The 23872-nt window shown below is 45.7% G+C and overlaps 1 protein-coding gene across 2 annotated transcripts in view; it reads right to left on the reverse strand.

The window, feature by feature from the left end:
• LOC141121647 (uncharacterized) overlaps nt 1-23872 on the reverse strand; it is a 72759-nt gene that overhangs the window by 9192 nt on the left and 39695 nt on the right. The window contains exons 1-5 of one of the 2 annotated variants that reach the window (XM_073611322.1): nt 13433-13525; nt 11586-11705; nt 11376-11499; nt 11162-11259; nt 10845-11072 (exon numbers count right to left, since the gene is read on the reverse strand). In XM_073611322.1, coding sequence (XP_073467423.1) covers nt 10845-11072; nt 11162-11259; nt 11376-11499; nt 11586-11705; nt 13433-13507 — 645 coding nt within the window. In that variant the 5' untranslated portion in view covers nt 13508-13525. Of the gene's footprint in view, nt 1-10844; nt 11073-11161; nt 11260-11375; nt 11500-11585; nt 11706-13432; nt 13526-23872 lie in introns of those variants that run through there. The other variant, XM_073611321.1, reaches the window with a different exon arrangement.

The raw sequence follows: 23872 nt of genomic DNA on the forward strand, positions 1-23872 counted from the left end.
TCCAGGTATCAGTTAGGGAGAATTCTGTTAACGTGCGCCCAAACCGAGTGGTGTCTGGAGAGAGGCCGCTCTGACTCAGCTGTATTCTGTCTTTTTGGGGGTTCAGAACCATATTAAAGTCCCCCATCCAGATAGCAGGTACATTGGGGTGTTGTGCCATATATAGCAAACCTTCGGTAATTAGGTTAGATTTGTACGGTGGGGGTATATAGAATGCCATTATTAAATATTGCGTGCCATTTAATGTGCAGTGTAGGAATATGAATCTACCTTGGGGGTCAGTACGCAAAGAAACAAGTGTAAATGGAGCAGTTTTAGCTATGAGGATTGAGACCCCGCGAGAGTATGGAGAGTGGGTGGCGTGGAATGCCCATCCTATCCATGGCCTTTTCAGAGCCAACTGGAGCTGTCCTGTGACATGTGTCTCAACTAAGACGGTTATGTCTGCATGATATGTTTTGAGGCAGGTAAAGACAGCAGTGCGCTTAAGCTTGTCACGGATTCCACGAATATTCCAAGTGAGGAACTTCAAGTTGGTCATGTTACTTTAGTGCTAAATTGTTGAAGGGTAGGCATGGGGTATTTCACCCAGAGCATATACCACCACTCTCCATACTGAGATAGGCCCCCCACTCCCCCGCCTCCATGATAGCATACAAATACAGATGCATCATCGCTTGTTAAATCATTGTACATGTTCTTTATCTTAACTTTACTGTTTCCCCTCCCCTCCCACCCTGCCCTCAGCCGCCCAAACTTGGCTGGGGCTTGAAACCCAAAACTTGTGCAACTATAATAGCGTGGTATTACTTGCAGAGCATATAAAGAAAAAAGAAGCCAAGTGCACATTAAACAAATCAGCACCAGCAGTTGCCTATTGGACAGTGCCGGTGCCGACAAAACAATCTCCCGTTGGGGGCGAACAATCTCTGGATGAAATTCCAGCGATGAGGTAAACGCAGTGTCAGTTATTTACCAAGGCAGGTAAGTATCGTCAACTTAAATCCAGGCTCCTCTGTGACATCTAGTAAGGAGGAATGAGCAAAGTTTGTCATAGGCACTGGGTGTGTATGGAAGTCGCAGTAGATTTATCCTCCCTCTGCATTCCTTCATGACACCTTAGAATCATAATGAGGGTTAAGGGGGAGGGGGAAGAAGTTGATTTAGCGATTCAGGAAAAGTGTGGCCATAGGGTCGGCCTGTCCGTCAGGAGGATAGTCCAAAGAAACGGCATGTAGTCCATATGATGGAGTTCATATATCCCTAGGGAAGCAGGGAGAGGGGAAGGGGGGTTCATATTGGTACCGTTCGTGTCGCTAGTATTGAGGGGCTGTGGAACCTCTATTTCCCGGGGGTCTGATGTTTTAGAGGTTTGCTGCTTCAGCTCCTGTTTAGTCAATTATACTCAGATTAAGGCAATAAGGTGCACGTTAGTGGACAAGTGATCTGGTCAGCTTGGAGATTAGTGTAAGCAGGGAGCTGTACAATAACACTTACATTTTGAGGGCTGGGGTGTGCTTTAGGCGGGTCGATTCCTTTGCGCCTCTCTTTGATCCATCCATGCTGCGGCAAGGCTTGGGTCCTCAAAGAAGTATACCCGGTCTTCTCCCACTATGCGAAGGCGGGCCGGGAACAACATCGCGTACTTAATATGGTGAGCTTTTAGGCGGCGCTTGATTTCGGAGAATCGCGCCCTTTGCCTTTGGACCTCTGCAGAAAAGTCCGGAAACGCCGATATGAAGCCGGATTGGTACGGAATGTTTCCTTTAAGCCTGGCAAGGCGTAGAACCGCATCTCGGTCCCTGAAATTGAGTAATTTCGCAATAAAAGTGCGTGGGGGTGCACCTTCAGGGGGACGGCGGGCCGGCATGCGGTGGGCCCGTTCCACAACAAATGTGGCCGAAAAAGCCTCTCTACCATATGTTGCGATTAAGAGCTGCTCCAGGAAGGTAGCTGGATCTGTGCCCTCGGAGCCCTCCGGCAGTCCTATAAACCGGAGATTCGACCGGCGGGCACGGTTCTCAAGGTCATCTTGTTTTTGCGCCAATTGCTGTACCTGGCGTTGTAAGTCCTCCTGTGAATGTTGCAGGGGATATAGTGTGTCCTCCGCCCGCCCAAGCCGCGTTTCAGCTTCAGTCACTCTCTCCCTAAGTTTGGTCATATCATGCCTTATGAGCGAGATATCCACTTTTACTTCCTCTATCTTAGATGTCAGAGTAGACTGACATAGGCCGAATTGAATGGTACCTGAGCCTCGTGTCTGAAGAAACGAGGTTTTGCCTGTAAACGCTTCTCTTTTTAGAGAGCTGGACCCCAGGATCCAGTACTTTTGGTATTAAGGCCATAAAGTTTTACCGGCAGATGTGCTATTACATGTCCAGGATTGTGGGTTTCCCCGAGGATCCCTGGCTCCTGAATGTTTGTTAACGGAACCCACCGTGAAGGGTGAAGATTGGGTCTGTTGGTATTTACCACAGAAAACCCTGCAGCGGGAAAGGTAAGTGGAGTTTTCTAAGAAATTTTTGAATTTTCTTATAAAATGTCTCCTTTACTTAGTAAATGTTGTCATGCCTAAGTGTCACCACTGGGGGCTGTATGGAGCACATACCTTCTCATGCTTCCTCAAGAGATCAGGCTGTGTCCGGAGCAGCAGGCTTCTTTTTCTCTCCAGCCAGCAGCAGACTCTGGTAAGTCTGGGGGGTTTTCTCTTCACCAGACACCCCCACCTGTGCTGTATTCTCCCCCTCTTCATGAGGAAAAACGTCAGGAGAAAAAAACGAAAGAAAAACAACAATCAGCATGCCGCTCTACTCAGGGGTTCCAGGCTCTCTCCTCGCCATTTTTTTCACCTTACATGACGATCCTGCGGTGAAAGTTCTTGTTTTAAAAAAAAAGGAGGAGGGGGCTGAAGGGGACAGAGCTTAGCGCAACATTGGCTTTCTCCAATGTCCCGTGTGAGAATGTGTTTTTTAAAGCACCATTATTACTGCTGCAGGCTGATGGAGGGACACAAGAGCGTAGAGGGGCATGAAAGAGGTTTGGTGACACAGGCATTCCTTTTGACACATTTACTATTGCATCAGGCTGAGCATTAATAGCAGTGGCAGGGCTGGACTATTGCTCAAGCAATGGATGCGATTTCTTCTGGTAGTACCTCTGCTTTGTGCATCGGACTATGGTCAGAAGGGGGGGGGTTTAAACACCCCCAAAAAAGAGCTAAAAGGGTCTTCCTCAAGCTCTGGAAAGCCTATTTTACAAATGGCATCCTTCTCTGAGAGGGGGTGGCTGGTCAGAGTGAGATCGGGGCCATGAAATGTTTGCAACTGTTTTCAACACTGCAGCCTGTCATGACCTTGCAGTAATACATTCATGACCTGTCTCTTACCTGGTCTGTGTATCAGCCTTGAGGCTTGTACTCTCACACCTGCATGCTTAAGTAATCTTCCCTCTGTGTGGCTCCACCCTAGCCTCAACAGGAACCCCTATTTAATACCGTATTCTCCGAGCCTGCCTTGCAAGATTGTGTGTTTGGCTTCCTGTTTGCCGTGTGCTCTAAGTTTGTCTCTGTCACCGATCTTGGCGTATTCCCGACTACTCCTGTCTGCTTGTGACCATGACGCTTTCTCGACTATCCCTGTTTGCCTGTGACCCTGACTTTTGGCGTGTTCTCTGTTATCCTTGTCTGCTAGTCGCCCCGACATTTGGCTACCTCCTTACTATTCCTTGCTGTCCTGGGCTTCTGTTTCCTCTCCATCCTCCTGTAGCCTACCGTGAGCGTGAGCTGGGAGACCCTGGGGGCCGCGACCTGGAGCAAGTTGCAGCCCAGTCCATCCTCACCACTAGAGGCTCTGGTGAACACCTACTGGCTCTTAGACTCCGCGCCCTGGGGAATCTATGCTCTAACTCACTGTGGGATCCGTGTTGGTGCTCCAGGGGACCTGCCTTCCTGAACCACCCCGAGTTCCATCTGCAGCAGTCAGCCTTAGGGTCCACTATCATAGCGGTGCACTCCTGACCCCAACGGGGTGCATCTGTCACCTGGATACAGGTGACCTGACACAGCCCCTGTTCATTTTACTAAAGATCTCTTTTACCTCAGCCATGGTAGGTTTTAAAAAAAAAAAGTTTAGCAACTTTAATCGCATCCCAGTGTGGTCAAGATGCGACAGGTTCTCTTCCATTTTCCTAGGACCATCAAACTGAAGAACTAGGGGCAGGAGAATTCCCTCAGTGGACCGTGATGAGGCTGATGACTCCTCTTCTGAGGTGTCAAATGCGGGAGAGTCAGCTTTCAGAATCTGTAAGATTGATGGTACAATTTCTTGCTGAATGATCCGCTCCATATTTATGTACCTTAACTGAGTGTTTGGGTTCGCTAAAGCCTCCTCAAGCTGTGCATGCCTTTTCCTGTCCATTCTTTGTTGGAAAAGTTTTTTTGTACCTGGAGGATCACCCAGATAAGCATTATTTTCCTTTCTAAAAAGTTTTCACACTTTATACTTTGGTAGAGAAAATTCACTAAGTAGGGTATACCGGCAATTGACACTAATATATCGTTTGTGAATAAGTTTGACTTGTCCGGCAGACAATACTCAAATACTTAGGGATCCAATGGATAAAAGGTTGGAATTCCTATTAAAAAAAAAAAAAAAAAAAAAAAAAAAAAACAACACTTTCTTTCTGGCAGATTGAGTGTCTCAGCCTGCGCTGACAGTAATTGGTTAACGTTGAGAGACCAGTTTAAACAGGTGTTCAAGGTTATCCTGCTCAGCAGGCCCAGGAGGCAGCTTTATGTTTGCAATATGCTATGACAGATTCTATCCATTAGGCCTTGCGCCCTTCGCTAAGCGTCATGCAAGAATCTCCTGTCAGAGAGGTTACCTGGTTGGGCGCCGGTGCGCGTTGGCGCGCGCTTTCCTGTGCGCACTCCTGTGGTCACTGGTGTGCATGCTCCGGCTGGCCCTTGTGTGCGCGATGGTGCTCGGATGCGCGCGTGTGTGCGTGTCCACCTGTGGGCACTGGTCTGCATAATTCTGTGGGTGCTGGTGTGCGCGCCAGTGTTCGGGCACGCGCGCATCTGTGTGCATTGGTGCGCACACAATCAGCCTATTTAGGTCTGCTGCACACTCTGCTCAGTGCTGCCTGATCATCAGCTCCCTGTGTCCTTGCTCCTGTATCTGTGTTCCTGATCTCCTGACGACCCGGCTTGCCTTTTGGATTTCCTTGACCACTGCCTGCATCTGACCTCGGCCTGTTTGACTTCGCTTCTGCCTGCTCCTCTGTACTTCGCTGCCCGCCTGTTGCTGAACCTGGCCTGTATCTGAACCTGCCCGCTCTGCTCCTGCTCAGCACCCATTGCCTGTGTTCCTGTTGACCAACTTGCTGTCTGAAGATCCTCTACCTTCCAGCATCAGGATCCACATTACCAGGCTCTCATACCACTCGGCACTCCCGTGCCACCTGTCTTCTCTACCAGGGGCCGCGAGTTGGACACGTAAGGGAGACCACCCTCTGCCCAAGCGTGCTCGTCGGTCAGGTGCGTAGAAGTCTGACAGCTCCTGGCTAGTCTTCCTTTTTGCTGTGAAACAGCTATCTGGGGATATTTTGGATAATATATCCAAAGAATTTCTAGTGAAAAAGCACCCTATTTGCCATTTAAGTGAAGGAGTAAATGTATTTTCCTTTCAAAGCTCCTTCTTCTGTGCCAGGGACATCATCCTCCAGGCAGTCACGATGGCTTCCGCCGTCAGATTCAAAAGGTAATCCTCAGGGTTAGCCCCAGGGACAAAAGAGATCTTGGAGGAGGAAGCCTACAATATACTGAAGCCTCCTTATGAGGAGGTGCCCCCGCTTGCTCAATAGGGAGAATTCTTCTGCAGTTCTCAGGGATCTGGCAGAAGGAGTGTCAAGACGAATGGGGGGCTTCCTCAATAGCTCCAAGGTACAAACTGGAGTTCCAAGAGTTTCCGTCTCCTCATTTTCTGATGTCAAACATTCCTAAGGATCCAGAGAAGAAGAAGTCTTTCTCTCAAGCATTGGACCATCTTTTGGCAAAAAGTGTTCATGGTGACCCCATGTAAGAGCAGAGGTTGGGGTTTGGTTAAATCCAAATGGACATTCTGGATCTCAAAAATCTAAATTCAATTCCTGAATATAACCACTCTTTTTTTGCATGAAGTCAATCGAATCAGTTCCATCCTACAAGGAGGAGAACTTCTGGCGTCAATCGATGTCAAAGATGCATATCTCCATATGCCTATTTCCTCGCTCACTAGTAATATCTACTTTTCAAAGTGGAAAATCTTCATTTTCAGTGTGTAGCTCTGCTTCCAATCTAGCTACTGCACCTCGAGTACAAAGGTTCTCGCTGCTCTTCTAGCCAGATTGAGGGCCCAAGGTATAACGATTATGGTTTACCTAGTTGATCTGTTCTTGATAGACCAGTCGGTAGCCCGCTTAGACCAAAGTATGGTCAGCACATTTGACTACCTGGAATATCTAGGTCGGATTCTCAACCTAGGAGAAATCTTCTTTAAAACCATATAGACGGCTAAAATACTTGGGTCTGATCATAGGTACACCCAGAAAAGGGTATTTGTACCCCAGGCAAAGATCAGTGCCATAAAGGAACTGATTTAGGTGGTCGAAGCAAGATGAGTTTCTCCTATTCAACTTTGCATGAGGTTGTTGGGAAAGATGGTGGCTTCATTCGAGGCCGTTCCTTATGCTCAGTTTCATCAAGACTGCTGCAAAACAGTATCCTATCGGCTTGAAACAAAAGGGTTTAAGCTCTACATTCCCAATGTGTCTGACTCCAAAGCCTACGGCCACATCACCCTGATAGCAGTCAGGCCTGGTAGGTACCCAGATGAAAGACCACCTGGAAATACCAGGTGCTGTAGGCTGGGTGCGCCGGAGCCTCAGTTTATGGTTAATATCCAAAAATCTGCAAAGGGGAAAATCCTTCCTTCAGTTACCTGGGAAATAGTAACAACAGATGCCAACCTTTTTGTTTAGGTTTGGGAACAGTCCTGAAAGAGGCAACTGTCCAAGAGAAGTGGCCCAGATCAGAAATGGCCTTGCCCATTAACATTTTAGAAATTCAGGCAGAGCACTTGGTCCTGAGGGCCTGAACGTTCAGTTTACGATATTGTCCTGCTAGGATTCAATCCGTCAATGTAACAGCAATGGCCTATATTAATCACCAAGGGGGCACAAGAAGTTGTGCGGCCCAGAGAAAGATGAATCATATCCTATATTGGGCAGAAAACAATGTACTTTGCCTATCGGCAGTCTTCATTCTAGGAATAAAAAATTGGCAGGCGGACTACTTGAGTCGCCAGCAGTTGTTCCCGGGAGAATGGTTCCTTCACCCCAATATCTTCCTGTCAATATGTTAAAGATGGGGATCCCAGACATAGATCTGTTTGCGTCCAGGATTCAACAAAGGAATCAAAAACTTTGTGTCAAGAACAAAGGATCCGCTAGTATGTGGAACAGATGCCTTGCTATTCCCGTGGAATCGGTTCTCACTAATTTATGCATTCCCTCCTATTCTGCCTGCGTCCACGACTTCTTCGCAGGATCAAGCAGGAAGGGAAGTCATTGATTCTTGTGACCCCCAGCAGGGGCCCAGGAAATCTTGGTATGCAGAGATCGTAAAGATAGCAGCAGGAGACCCATGGACCCTACCATCATGACCTTCTCTCGCAAGGTCCGGCGTTCCATCCTACTTTACAAATGCTAAATTTAACGGTTTGGCTATTGAGACCCACACTCTGAAGAAGCATGGGCTGTCAGGTTCAGTAGTTTTCTACTTTGGTTAATGCAAGGGAGCCGGCCTCCATAATTGTATATTATGGAGTCTGGGAAGCTTATGTCTCCTGGTGTGAAACCAGGAGCTGCACCCCAGGAAATAGGTTAAAGGTAGAGTCCTTGACTTTCTGCAGATGGGGTGAGAAATAAAGCTGGCCTTGAGTGCTTTCTAAGAACAGGTCTTGGCCTTATCGGTACTGTTAAGTTGAACCTTGAAATAAAGGACATCAACGCCAATAGAGCTGTATTTGTCTCATGTATGTTTACTTCAGAATATGCTCCGTACATACAGAGGACCACTCCTCTAAAACAGGAGAGTGATCCAGATTACAATGCGAGTCAAATATTTATAGGAACTTGTAGCATTACATTCTATGTAGGGCAAAAGCCCAAAATTACACGTCACAAGTACGCATTTCACCAAGTATGTCAACACAGCTTTTTGCCAGTTGTTTTTAAGTCATCTTGACCTGACTATCGTTAATTTTTAATTAACGAATTATTTTGACAGAAAGGGAAGAATAATTATTTGGGAAAGGTTAACTTGACTTTTAGACAGGGACTTTCTATGTCAACATCTTCCCATATCACATCCTTTCCGAGAATTGTGTCAGGTCATTGGCAGAACATTTTATTGTCAACTGGTCAGCCACTTGTGTTGCAATACCAAAAGAATTCAGAAACATCTTAGAGAAAAACAAGAATAATAAGAAATATCAAAAATACAAATTCATGTTGAAGAGGAACTCTGGCTACATAGAAAGATATGGTTCATATATTTCATATCTTCACAGCACTATTTCAACGACCACTTGCTTCGCATTCTTTGGTTCGTAACTTTATTCAGGGGGTAACACGGCTTAATCTCCGATTAGGTAACCCCTGAACCCTTGGGACTTGAATTTAGTTTTGTCTGCATTACAAAACAGCCTTTTTTTGGCCTGATACAACATATTCCCTTGGTCCTTTTTTGACAAGGAAACTATTTTTTTCTGCTAACCATATCTGCTGCAAGAAGGGTATCAGAATTGGCTGCTCTTTCTTGAAAAGAGCCACATTTTTATTATTCACAAGGATAAGGTAGTATTATGTCCTCATCCTAACTTTTTACCAAAGGTAGTATCAGGTTTTTATCTAAATCAGGATATTGTTCTACTTTCATTGTTCCAGAACCCTGTACTTTGGAAGAAAAATCACTACATACTCTTGATGTGGTGAGAGCAGTCAAAGTCTACTTAAAGGCCATTGCTCACATTCGGAAAACAGATGTTTTGTTTGTGTTGCCTGAAGGTCTTAAAAGAGGACAGGCAGTATCGAAATCTACTATTCTAAATGGATTCGACAAGAAATCATTCAAGCTTATGGTTTAAAGAGGTAGATTCCACCCTCTCAAATCAAAACGCACTTCTCTAGGGCTGTTAGTGCTTCGTGGGCAGTGCATCACCAAGCCTCCATGTCTCAAATCTGCAAGGCCACAACTTGGTTTTCAGTCCATACATTCACCAGATTCTATCAGGTGGATGTAAGAAGGCATGAGGATATCACCTTTGGATACAGTGTGCTGCAGGCAGCAGTATAGGTCCTCAGGTATGATTGCACCCTACTTTGGTTTGTGTCTCCCTCTCCTCTGATAGCATTGCTCTGGGATATCGCATATAGTAATTACTGTGGCTCTGTGTCCCGTGATGTACGATAAAGAAAATAGGATTTTTATAACAGCTTACCTGTAAAATCCTTTTCTTTTGAAGTACATCACGGGACACAGAGGTCCCGCCCCACTTTCTAATATACACGTGTATTGCTTTGCTACAAAACTGGTATACTCCCGGTATGGGAGGGGTTATATAGGGAGGCAACTTCATGTTTAGGGTGTGCCAGTGTCCAGCACCTGAAGGTGGTCTATAACCCACATAGTAATTACTATGGCTCTGTGTCCCGTGATGTACTTAAAAAAAAAGGATTTTACAGGTAAGATGTTTTTCCCAACAAGGACTTCAAGTACCCAAGAGTGCTACATGCTCTGTCCACTATCACAAAATCAGATCAACCCATCACGACGATATACAAATCTACAACCGCCCTGCATCACTCCTAAAGGGATCCTCTGTTTTCTAAAAATTGCTGGACTCCACACAAACCCCAGAGAAGACTCCATAATTGAAAAAAATGGGAAGATACCCTGGACTTTTCCACAGACCTAACATCTCGGCACCTCGCAACACGCCTCACCTTGAAAGCCTCTAGATGCACATTGCACTGGGAAACAGCGCAAAAGATACTCCACCGTTGTTATTACACCCCAACAAAATTATCCCGCTTTTCGCTATCCCGTTCACCTGCTTGTTGGAGAAATTGCGGAGGCACAGGGTCCACGGTACATGTCTGCTGGTCCTGCCCTCTGCTCCTTCCCTTCTGCGAATCTGTTCAAACACTCATCACCAACATCATCGGCAACTAATTGCAGCCAGACTTTCAATAACAAGGAACTGGAATATCATATCGCCACTTTCTTCTCAACTAGTCCCCCAACTCCTTAATCAACATCTACAGATGGAACTTATGTTCTCCATAGCAAACCTGACCCTGCCTAAATTCCAGAGCGAATGGGCCCCATGGCTCAATTGCTTTAATATTGACACTACCGCCTTACTTCGTTGATTACACAGTACTACTCTCTGTTGAACCTGACAATGCCTACCCTCTTTGCTGAACACAACCCTCTCTCTCCACCTAATTGCTTACGTATAAAGTTGTCCACTACCTCGCCATAACACTCCCCCCCCCCCCATGTACCTGGATCTGAAATCTGGACTCCATAACATATTGTCATAAGAATTCTGCTTTGATATATTTGTATTCACTAATGTTTTCTTGGTTGTCATATTGTATATTGCATCACCTATGCCTTACGATGCACTTACATGTAAAAGTTTATAAAATTTGCAAAACTTTAATAAAAAAACTTAAGTAAAAAACAAAAAAAAATGCTGTGTATAAATCACAACTACCAATAATTGTCAATCATCTACCTGATGATGGTGAGGGATGGTGTGATCTTCCTGTGTGGAATCCCGGCAATACAGAGGACCGGGACATCTCTCTGGTGGGTTTCTGTAGCTGGATGACTCCACCATGGTGTCCTGGTACAGATCTTTGTGTTCTTTTAGAAACTCTGAATCCTCCATCACCCCATCCTCATCATCCTCCTCTTTTATCTCTTCTTTAACTTCAACTTTAGAATCTCTCAGGTTTCCACTCTGAATATAGAATAAAAATGACATCAATTGTAACAATGCAGATAATGTACAGATCCTAATGATACTATCAGTGATTGTTCCTCATCTACCTGATGATGGTGGGGGATGGTGTGACCTTCCTGTGTGGAATCCCGAGAATACAGAGGATGGGGATTTCTCTCTGGCGGGTTCCCATTACTGGATCCATCTGTAGGAAACACACACACTGACTGAATACATTGTTTCTATGTGTTTATCAGATGATGGGGGATCTAGGTGGACCCTCCGTACTGCTCTCTCCTTTACAATAAAGTCTCCTCTTACCCGGTGATGTGAGGGGCGGCTGATTGTCCATCATGACGTCCTTGTAGAGATCCTTGTGTCCTTCTAAATACTCCCACTCCTCCATGGAGAAATAGACAGTGACATCCTGACACCTTATAGGAACCTGACACACACAATGATACAGTCACCATCCAGACACATCCCTTGTCTGTTACTGGATAATGTCCCAGAATTCCCAGCACCGCTCACCTCTCCTCCATGATCTCTCTGGTGACTTCTAGAATCTTCTTTGTATTTCTCTATTCTATCAGGGAGGGGGGTGGAGGCAATGTGATGGTCATATGATCTCCAGACTTCATATGAGGAAAACTGTAGGATATGAACACAAACAGTAAAATTAAATGATATTCCCAGAATCCTCCTCACCTGTCTGTTTAGGACTCCATTTTATTAAAGCCCCACTTCAGATTGAGGTATGATTTACCTACGCAGGACCCCCAAACTATGCAGGTTCAAAGCTTGTTGCAGGCATTCTGACATCATTACATACAATGCAGGACCAACAGTCCCACTTTGCTAGTGAGGATGTCAAGGGTCCGCCCACATCCTAAGAGCATCAGAAAACAAAAAGAGACGGAGGGACATTGGGAAGAGGAGCTAATAGGTCAGTGTGATGTCATAGGATTCTCTGACTCTGGATGGAAGGACATTTGTAGGAGGAGCTGTGAGGTCAATGTAGGGTCAGTGTGATGTCATAGGACATATAGACTCTGGATGGAGGGACATTTGGATGGGGAGATTTAATGGGTCCTCTATATGAGGCTCCCGTGCAAACCAAATCATTATTCCTGGGTGTGTCCTACCTCTCCTAAACTGAAGAGTGAACTTTGACCTTTACCATACAGAAATCTGTCAGGAATCTGTGAAAGTAAGCTCTCATGTGATCAGGTGACGTGCGGAGGAACGGAGTGTAAATACCAGACAATTTTCTCCTGAGCTCCTAATGGTGGGGATGGATTTTGCTGAGTGTTGGTGCCAAGTTTCCACCCCCCAGGATCACTGCAGGTGTGGAGAAAAGCTGTGTAAGAGGATATGGAGGAGAGATGAGGAGGAGATCCAGGAATCAGGATAAAGGTCAGGACAAGCAACAGATGAGCGCATCCAAGAGATGAAGCCGGGGTCACTACACAGAAAATCAATCCAAGGAAACAACAGGCAGGACGAGGAATAGCAAGAAGGAGCTCAGAGACAAATGAGAATATTGCTCAGCCAATGGGAGATGATCTCAGCATGACTTACATAATGAAGGAGATGAGGGGGAGGGGAGGAAGTCACTTAAAGTGATTGTAAAAAAACAAAAAACAAACATGTTATGCTTACCTCCTCTGTGCAGTTGGTTTTGCACAGAGTTGCCCCAATCCTCCTCTTCTGGGGTCCCTCCGCTCCACTCCACATTGAGTGCCCCCAAGGGGAAGCGCTTCCCTGGGGACACTCGGCCGGCCCTGCCCCCACATCAATGGATTTGTCTGAAAGCAGTGGGAGCCAATGGCTGTGCTGCTTTCAATCTATCCAATCAGGACCCAAGACACCAGATGGAGCGGGTGTGCTCATGCCTGGCGCTGGAAAGACAGGATTCAAGTAAGTACAAGGGGACTCTGGGGGGCTGCTACACTAAAGGAGGTTTTTCACCTTCATGGATAGAATGCATTAAGGTGAAAAACCCTGAAGGTTTACAACCCCTTTAAGGTGACCATAGATAGATGGAAATTCAGCTGGTTCAGCAGGGATCGGTCACATTTCCATCCATGTGTGGTCACTGCCGGATAAAAGTCACTCGATCATCAGCTGCAGCCAATAGCTTCATCACTGATCTGTGTATTCTGAGAGCGGAGGAGCGCCCCCCATTGTCAGAATACAATAGTGCAGCGGGGAGGATTCCCCCATCCCCCTCCAATGTGTGGATGGGGGAATCACTTCAGTTTTTTCCTCTCATCCCGCTGGCTGAACGATAAAACTGAACCATGTATGGCCAGATTTGGAAGCAAAATATATTAATCATCAACTGATCCCCCTGAAGGGGTTAATCTACATATTACCTCCTCTGCCGCCAGATCCTGCAGTGTCTTCTCTCTACGTTCTACCAAATGGAATGTTCTGTCTTTACCTGACATCACTTCCTGTCTGAATCTAACATCACTTCCTGTCTGTATTCCATAGAGACTTTTTTACTGGGTAGAAGTGAGATCACCACCTTGTGGAACTCAGAGGGACTGCAGCTCAAGAAACATCTTGTAGTGTGAACATGTCTGTTTCAAGTATAGAAATGAAGACACTGCAAGCTGTTTGAGGAGTCATGTTGAATTGTATAACAGGAACAGAAAACACAGAACAGGAAACAGGAAGTATAAGCAATGCAATATTACCATAGAGTATATTACAATAGAGTCACTGGATTTGTATAAGAACTCCATAACATCTCCCTTTTTTTACATTCAATCCAAAAATGTGTAAACAACCTAAAAACAGATTTTGAACAGTCTTAAACATAACATACTGTGTTACCGATAGATACACTACAGATGGAGTCTATTTTGCAGTCTTGAAACTCTAATGCCCCGTACACACGATCGGATTTTCAGACGGAAAATGTGTGATAGGACCTTCTTGTCGGAAATTCCGACCGTGTGTAGGCTCCATCACACATTTTCCATCGGATTTTCCAACACACAAAGTTTGAGAGCTTGCTATAAAATTTTCCGACAACAAAATCCGTTGTCGGAATTTCCGATCGTGTGTACACAAATCCGACGCACAAAGTGCCACGCATGCTCAGAATAAATAAAGAGATGAAAGCTATTGGCCACTGCCCCGTTTATAGTCCCGACGTACGTGTTTTACGTCACCGCATTCAGAATGATCGGATTTTCCCACAACTTTGTGTGACCGTGTGTATGCAAGGCAAGTTTGAGCCAACATCTGTCGGAAAAAATCCTAGGATTTTGTTGTCGGAATGTCCGATCAATGTCCGACCGTGTGTACGGGGCATAACACTGCACAAGACCGCAGTGATTTTGCTGGGGGGATGCTTTTCAGCTCCAGAAGGTGTTGAAGAGCTTCTCCCTTTCCTGGCTGGTGTGTTTGGTACAGAAGAACTTAATGGTATATGTGGCTTCATTATGTCATCCTCATACTATCCTTCAGATATGACTTTAGTATTGTCTCTGCCTTGCTTACATGGTCCAGTAGGACAAGGGGCATTGTAGGACTAGGGGCATTGTAGGACTAGGGGCATTGTAGGACTAGGGGCGTTGTAGGACTAGGGGCATTGTAGGACTAGGGGCATTGTAGGACTAGGGGCATTGTAGGACAAGGGGCATTGTAGGACTAGGGGCATTGTAGGACTAGGGGCATTGTAGGACTAGGGGCATTGAACACCTCAGAAGGATCATGTGCAGGATGATCATAGGCTTGTGTTTTGAGTTGTTCTGCCACTCGCAGGTCCAATCGATTGTGGCGGTAGAGAGTGCCTTCTACTAGGGCTGCAACTAACGTTTATTTTTTATAATCAATTAGTTGGCCAATTATTGTTTCAATTAATTGGATAATAACCTTAAAAATAGTGTGGTGTAAAATTTAGTTAATATGTAAAGTTCAAAATAAAAGGCAATTTCTTCTTAAATATCTATATGCAGTATTAAATATAAATAACAGACAGAAGAGATATACTGTATATACTATTGGAGGTTGAATCTGGTAAATATCAGACTCAGAGAGCAAATTTTTTATTTAAAGAAAGGAAAAATTAAAGACAGTTTTGTCAATTTTTAGACAGAAGTGTATCATATACTATGTATGACAGACTCCCTTTTTATAGGCAGGTGGATGGATAAAAGCTACCTGCGCCTGCTGTCACTAATGCTGGTCATACAAAAACAATGAGGGTTATTTACTAAAGGCAAATCCACTTTCCACTGCAAGTGCAAACTGCACTTGAAATTGCACTGAAAGTGCACTTGGAAGTGCAGTCGCTGTAGATCTGAGGGGGACATGCAAGGAAAATAAAAAACTGATTTTAGATTGCACATGATTAGATAATAAAATCAGCAGAGCTTCCCCTCATTTCAGATCTACCCCTCAGATTTACAGCGACTGCACTTCCAAGTGCACTTTTAGTGCAATTTCAAGTGCACTTTGCACTTGTAGTTTGCACTTGTAGTGCAAAGTGGATTTGCCTTTAGTAAAAAAAACCCCAATGTCTTCCTTCAAAAAAAAAAATCATTTTAAGAACGTCTGCACAGAGCAGCCCTAATTCTCCTTTTCTTGGGTCCTCCTGCCTTCAGAGTGCCCCTATAGCCAGCTGCAAATTATAATTTAGAGTGGCCCTATAGCAAGGTAAAAAAAAAACTTCTGCCTTTAGAACCACTCACTTGCTGCCCAGGACTACATGTCCCATGAGGCACTGCTCTTCACACATTCACAGGTTCTCCGGCACTTACTAACATATATGGACGGTGTACTGAGCTGTATGTGTGCTGCACTGTATTTCCTGATATGTAAACAAATAATGCATTCTTTATGCAGGCCAACTAATCGGCTGGCCAATTAATCGATTATGAAAATAGTTGACAACTATTTTCATAATCGATTAGTTGTTGATTAATCGATTAGTTGTTTCGGCCCTACCTTCCACATCTACAAGATATGAATGAGGAGCAACTCTCTGAACAGAGGTGCCCAGTCTCCAGTGACCAGTCCTGTCACCAGCTTCATACAGATTCATTCTCCAATGGTAAGTCTTTGGCAGACACATCATATGTCAGTTTGGAGATCTGTTTCCTACGTCAGTTTCTCCAGTACACCTGTAACCACATAAGGTTCAAGCAATTTTTTTGCCACAGGTAATGAAGTCTTCAGTCTCCTTGACATCAAGCGCTGTGCAAGACTACTGCCCATGCCTTCAGTTGCGGTGTTCCTCCAATGTAGAATGGCTTTCCATGGGTCATTACCATCATATTGGGACTTCTTACGAAGATTCTTTACTATCTTTACAGCTGATTCTGCTTTGCCATTAGCTTGTGGGTTCTTTCACCTTCACTACAACTTCTCCTTGTAGTTCTTCAGCCCACTGAGCTCCCGGTCTCTCACTAGACCCTCTGATTCACTGACTCTGAATCCCTTGAGCTCCTCCAATCTTCACGGTGGTATCCTCCTCAAGCGTCTCTGCTGGGTCCCTAGCTTGGCACTCAAGATACTTCTCAAGCTTCACCCCACTGGCCTGCTCAGTCCCTGGCTTGATACACAAGACTGCTCTGCGAACGTCACCTCCGCTGGCTGGGTCCATCACTTGATCACCGCCTGAAGTTTCCCGATTCTCCACAAGTAATGGCACTTCCATCTATGTGGAGCAAGGTCTCTGGCCTCCTTCGGTCTAATGAGAACCTCCAGGGCCAGAGATAGCTGACATCCTCCTGTATATGGTAGGTTGTGAGGCATAGTGGGTGCAAGGTGGATAATGTTATTGGGCTCCAGACACTTCTTGAATGCAAAAGAGATGTTTATTTCTCTTACAAACATTTTTGGGGAAAGAGCATTAGGGCCAGGACACCCTTATGTAGTTGCAAGTTCGATTGGCAGACTCCGAGACATCAATAGGAAGACAGCCGTGCAGGGAAAGGCCCCAGCAAGACGCCACATTTGCACTGGCAGGATTACTGTCTCCTATCACAACAGTCTTTAACATTTCCTAACACAAAGCATAACAGTTCTTTCACCTTCACTACAACTTCTCCTTGTAGTTCTTCAGCCCACTGAGCTCCCGGTCTCTCACTAGACCCTCTGATTCACCGACTCTGAATCCCTTGAGCTCCTCCAATCTTCGCGGTGGTATCCTCCTCAAGCGTCACCCCCGCCTCTCTGCTGGGTCCCTAGCTTGGCACTCAAGATACTTCTCAAGCTTCACCCCACTAGCTTGCTCAGTCCCTGGCTTGATACACAAGACTGCTCTGCAAGCGTCACCTCCGCTGGCTGGGTCCATCACTTGATCACCGCCTGAGGTTTCCCGATTCCCCACCATGCCCATTCGGTGAGAATGCTGCTCCAGTACTTGCTTCAGTTACTCACTGTGGTCCCTGGTAATAAGGGGGTTGGTCCCTTAGTGGCGACAGCTTCCCCTCTACCCCTGACCACTGACAGTTTCTCCGGCCGACAGCACTGTCACTTCTGGTTGGACTGCAAGCCGCAATCCCAACCCTGCGCTGCTCTCCTGCTTCTGGATAGGCCCTCAGACAGCCTAGCAGACAGATGCCCCCGGGATAGGCCCAATCTCTGGCCTAGCAGCCTGGGGCAGTACGACACACATCCAACCAGTCAGCCATCCAGGTGGCACAGAACATAGATCACCTGACTCCACCCGAATATATAGGTGCTCCCAGCAGGCCATGGGATTCAAAGAAACCTTTGCCCATAGGCTGAGATACCCACATACCCATCACTTGACCTTGTGCTGCCCTTCTCATATCTAGCACCACCAAGTACCCAGCCACCTAGTGGTAGTAGAGACAAGTGCAACCAGGCCAAACTTAGGGAAGAATCAATAGATCTCTAACAATCAACCAGGATAACTACTCCTGGTAAGTAAATTTGTGAGGAGCTCCCTAACTAAACTCCAGGGTGCTACATTTGAATCTGACCAACCATTCAGAACAGCAGATTTACGTGCTTGCAAACTCTCGACAATTTCTGTGGGCTGTTTTATCTGAAGAAAACGCTGGTCTGTGACTTTTGGATAGTCTGAATGATTGATCTGTGACAGGACATCCAGGTCCTGTTTGAACAATGTAGGCTGTGTGTTGTGCACATTCAGGTGTGCCACCTGCTGCTGTAGCTCTGGTAAGAGCATCACTAATGAACATTTCAGGTCCAGTTTTATAGACAACATTCAGGCAATAGTTTTGTAATGTTACCAACATACTCTGTATGCGTTTGGGTGCACACAAAAGTGTTTTCTTGAAAATAGATATCAGAGGCTTATGATCAGTTTCTGCTGGGATCTCGTCAAGACCATAGAGGTAGTGATGAAAGCGCTGACAGACAAACACAATACTCAGACATTCCTTTTCAATTTGTGTGTAGTTTTGCTCAGTAGGGGTCAGTGCCCCTGAAGCAAATGCGATAGGCTGGCCAGGTTGCAATAGGCAACACCCGAGTCCACTTTTTCTCATATCACTTTGAATAGTTACAGGTTCTGTAACATCATAGTATTTAAGGAAGGTGTACAGTATCTGTGAGCAAACGTTTGATTTCCTTCACTGCATTATCATGCTTAGGAAGCCAATGCCAAACCACATCCTTGTCCAGAAGATGAAGAAGAGAGATGTGGTAGGAATTTTTCTTAAGTAACAAATCCTATGAATCGCTGCAGAGATTTCACGTTAGACAGCTGTGGCATATCCAGTATAGCCCTGTTTTTTTCTGGGTCAGCCTTCAAACACTCCAAAGATAGTATACAGTATGTCCATGGAAGGGAACCTCTTTGACCTTGAATTTCATTTTTTTATGCCAAGTCTTAGTTTCACCTGCCTACAATGATTCATCAATCCCAGCAGTTTGCCATCATGATCTTGCTCTGCTTCTCCATTCGTATCCCCACAGCCTACCACAAGTATGTCATCAGCAATTGGTTCAATACCATTAAGTCCAGCCAATAGTTCATGTTGTTTATGTTGATACACCTCTGGTGCAACTGATCCTCCAAAGCCACCTTTTCCTGCCCCAGGTAGTCCAGAATGTTGTCATGTAGCTACTTGAAGTATTTAACTTACATTTTAAAAAATTATTTTTTTATACAGCTTACCTGTAAAATCCTTTTCTTGGAGTACATCACGGGACACAGAGCAGCCATAATAACTAACTGGACACTGGCAAACCAAAAAGAGAGGACGCTCTCCCCTATATAACCCCTCCTACACAGGAAGTACTGTTATGGAAATGATTTAAGCTCCAATCGAGCCCAAGGTTATCTGCTGCTGTCTCTAATTTGAAAAGTGTTGATATGCATGCATATAAAAGTAAACACTCTGAGACACGCTCAGCATTTGCTACTCATTACACTTCTGATTTATTCAAGGCGGTGTTAATGTTTTATACACACAAATACGTCATTGCTATGTTAGTCTAATAGGTACATCTCAATGGTTAAGATAGAAAAGAAGATGGATAATTTTCATAACGAGGTTTGGCTCTCTTTGGTCTTATCTTCAGTTCCGCGTTCTTTTGATGTGTGGGATGCAGGGGGTACACGCCATCTTGAGAAAATATAGGAACAGAGCAAACCTGTATACTTATATAATGAGTAAGGAGAAAAATATGTATGCACATAAGAAAACAGACATTTTCAGATTACTATTATTATTATCTACATCACATTCCTTCACAATCCCCCCTAAAATGACTATTTTCTCTTTTCTGTCCCTAATATCTGAAGGTCCCATTTTGGCCTGGCCCTTCTCCTCAGCAACTCTTTTAGGCTGTATATAGAATTGGGCAGCAACTGTTCACTTCCCTCCTCGATACAGCTGGAGAGGTGCAGTCAGGCGCTATCTATCCCTATAACCCTATAGGATTGTGAGATTATGGACAGGGAGTGATTGTAGAGGAGTGAAGGGTTTGTCATCTTCCATCATAAGGGGGTCCTCTTCTTCTTGGTGGAGAAATGTAGGTGTGCTATTGTCTACAGCCTTGCTCATTAACTTTTTACAAAAGGTAGAATACAGCATACAATCAGGGCTAAAAGAACCAGGATTATTAATACCGTTACCCGTATCTGGGCGAGCACCTTCTGCCACCCACTCATCCAGCTAAAGTATTGATCCCATGGGTCTGTGATACCTGAGTTCTTCTTCAACTCCAGTGACAGATCTTCTAATTTCTTTATAGCTAAAGTAACCTTACCATTTGGGTCAGTATTATCAGGAATGTATGTACAACAGGTTCCCGTTTTTTCCTATGATTTTACAGACACCCCCCCTTCTCGGCTAACACCATGTCTAAGGCCATCCGGTTCTGGAATGTCATGTAGGAAGTGGGGGCTAGCTGGTCAGCAATTCCCTGGAGGGCGTCTTTAGTGTAATTTACGAATCTCTGTTGGTTATAATATGTGTAGATTCAGGTCACCTAGAGGCTGGATGACAGATGCACACCGTTGGGATCAGGAATGCACCGCAAGGTAGTGGACCCTAGCACTGACTGCTGCGGATTGTACCCTGGGAGGTTCAGGAAGCAGGTCTACTGGATCACTGACACAGATCCCACTGGGAGCTAGAGCATAGATTCCCCAGGGCGCAGAGTCTAAGAGCCAGCAGGTGTTCACCAGAGCCTCTAGTGGTGAGGATGGACTGCGCTGCAGTCTGGCTCCAGGTCGCGGCCCCCAGGGTCTCACAGCTCACGCTCACGGTAGACTACAGGAGAAGAGGAAGGAGGGAGCTGGCTGGAACATCAGGGTCACAGGCAAACAGGGATGGCCGGGAACAGGCCAAAGTCGGTAACAGGAATCAGATGTAGGAAACACAGCAAGTACACATAGAGGCTAAAACACAGTGGTTGATCAGCACTGCTGGCTTGCAGTGCACAGGTTAATATAGGGTTCCCTGATATGGCCTGGGGTGGGGCCATGCTTAGAGGGGAGGTTACAAAAGCAGTCAGGTGAGGGTCAGCTGGTCTCTAGAGATGAACACATGGAGACAGGTATGCTGATCGACAAACTCTATTGCATAACCATGACATGTAGTTAATCCAATCTACATTCTTGCTGACAGTTGTTATGGGGGTCAAAGACTCAAAACCAGCTTTTACCTGATCCCTGGATTTAAACTCATCAGGGACCCCCCTTGTAACCCCTATGACATGTATGTATACATGAGGATCAAAGCTTCCGGAGAGAGCTGCTCGCTTCCTCCTCTGACTGTGTGCTGGGTCAGTGTATGTATCAGGGGTATCTTTGGTTAGGATATGGGGCTTTCTATTTTCATCTTTTTTTTTTTTTGTCTAATACATTCTGTGGTCGCCCAGTCTGGCCCTGTGTTCCAACCCACTGGCCCCCACAGAAACCACAACTCTGTCCCCAGTAACTGTCTGTGTGGCATACATATATGTCCTTACCGTCAGGGATATCACTGTACCAATGGCATCACCATGAAGGGTCAAACGGACAAGGTACTATGTCACAGTAATCTAAGGTAAAGGTGGTCACATGTGTACCTGAAGAGTTACACCAAAACGTAATTATGTTATCATTTTTGTGATGGCCACCTCCTGGGCCCCTCCCCCCTAGATCAAACAGAAAAAGGATATGCAGCGCCCGAAAACACGCTCTCCTGCAGTGATAAGCGTGCATTCAGGTGTTCTTCCTGGTCAACTTGACTGAGGTGGCTGTGGTCAGCAAAACTTGGAATGGACCATCATAACTTGGCTCAAGTATATCCAGACAGTAGTTGGTGTGTTCCTGTATCTAATTCAGGATCTGGAATGGAAGAAAACACCTGGACATGCATTCAGGTTAATTCTCGTGATAATGTGGTTACATAATTAGTCAACACATCAGACTGTAACTGTAACTGTTGTGGAAAGTAACAACCAAGTCTAGGAGCTGAACCAAACAAAATTTCATAAGGAGATAGGGCATGTTTCCCCCGGAGCTGTGTCTGACACTGAACAGGGCAATGGGCCAACTCATGTTAGTCTATTGGGCCATCTTTAACATCCTGTTTTTAGTGTCCCATTCATCCTTTCTACCTTCCCGCTACTTTGGGGGTGGTATGGGATGTGTAGTGCCAACTGAACCCCCAGTGCTGCCCAAATCTCTTTAGTAAGGGTTGTTGTTAGGGCTGGTCCCTGATCTCTCAATATCACCTCTGGGACCCCAAATCTACATACTATCTCACTCAGTAGTTTCTTAGCTGTGGTCCTGGCAGTCGTGACCACTTCCACTTGGGCGTTTTCAAATCTGTCACTTCTTGGCACTTGAGAATGATCAATTTGCATCCTCTGGAATGGGGTATAGGGCTTTTGCCAGGTGCTTCTTCTGTGCATCCTGGGTTACATTTGGTGCAGATAATGCATGATCTGCAGAAGCTGTCGGTCAGTGGAGTAACTCTTGGTGCAACACTTGTTGATAAGAGAGTTCATAAAAGTCTTTGTCAAGTGGGCAGCTCCATGTGCCCATTGCACCACGGCTGGGTACATACTCCTGGGTAGACAAGGCTTCTTGTTGCACTCGAATAGTCCATTTCTGAGAGTTGCTCCTCTCCATTTCCAGCTTTCCTTCTTATCCGCACTTGTTGTTTCCTGTAGTTCTTTTAGATAAACTCTGTCCACTGGGAAAGTCTGTAAGGTAAGCACGGGGTGGTCTTCTTCTACCACCCTGCTGTCCACTTCCCGTGGACCACCAGCTGTCTGTTTGGCAGCTGAATTGGCTAGATGATTGCCTTAAGCTTCCTTTGAGTTCATTTTGTCGTGTGCTTTACTCAGAATAGTCACTTGGGTTGGGAGAAGCAAGGCATCAATCAAGTTTCCACAGGTGTTCCTGCAGCCATCAGGAATCCTCTGTCCTAGATAACACCATAATCATGGGCAATGCTGAAAGCATATCTTGAGTCAATATGAATGTTGGCTCTTATTCCCTCTGCCCATTTACATGCTGTAGTAAGTGCTTACAGCTCTGCCTCCTGTGTAGACATCACCAGTGGTAAGGCTTCAGCTTGTAGAACAGTGTTTTCAGTGGTGACCGCGTGTCCTGTGTGGTCATGGGGTGACAAGCCAAGACTCTACTCCTCCTCCTTCTGTTCAAAGTTTTGTCAAGCAAGGCTTGTGTAGCAAAGCCAGCTCGCAGACACAATAGGCCTCCTCTTGCTACCACATCCAGCCGACAGGAATAATATCCTATGGGGCGTAGGCTGATGCCGTGTGATTGGGTGAGTACACCTGCAGCATGTCTCAGAACATTCGGATACAAAGAGCTTGTGCGTTTTGCCGTAGGCTGGGAGCCCTAGCGCCTGAGATGGCACACTTGAGGGCCTCAAACTTAGATATTTCTCCAGGAGACATCTGGAAGGGTCTGATTGCAGAGTATCAGTAGGAAGGCTTCTGGAATCCATGCTCTGCACTAGGAAATTAGTCCAAGGAAGGCATGAAGGGATCTCTGACCTTGTGGCAGTGGGGTGTCAGAGATTACTTGCACCCTGTCTTCAGTGGGGTGTCGTGTCCCATGGGACAAACAGTGTCCAAGGAAAATGACAGATGTTGAGCACCACTGCAATTTGGGCTTTAAGACTTTGCAGCCCTGGTTGGCAAGATAGCACAACAGGCTTTCTGAGGTGACTTCAACAGGGGGTAAGTCAGCTGCACAAAGGAGAAGGTCATCAACATGTTGGAAGAGAATCACTTCCGGGTGTTCCTCTTGCTATGTGTCAAGGATGATAGCCATAGCTTTTGCAAACTGGCTTGGAAAGTTCTGTGCTCCTTGCGGCACAACTGTTTAGGTA

Source organism: Aquarana catesbeiana, unplaced genomic scaffold (assembly GCF_042186555.1).
Source record: "Aquarana catesbeiana isolate 2022-GZ unplaced genomic scaffold, ASM4218655v1 unanchor228, whole genome shotgun sequence".
NCBI lineage: Eukaryota > Metazoa > Chordata > Amphibia > Anura > Ranidae > Aquarana > Aquarana catesbeiana.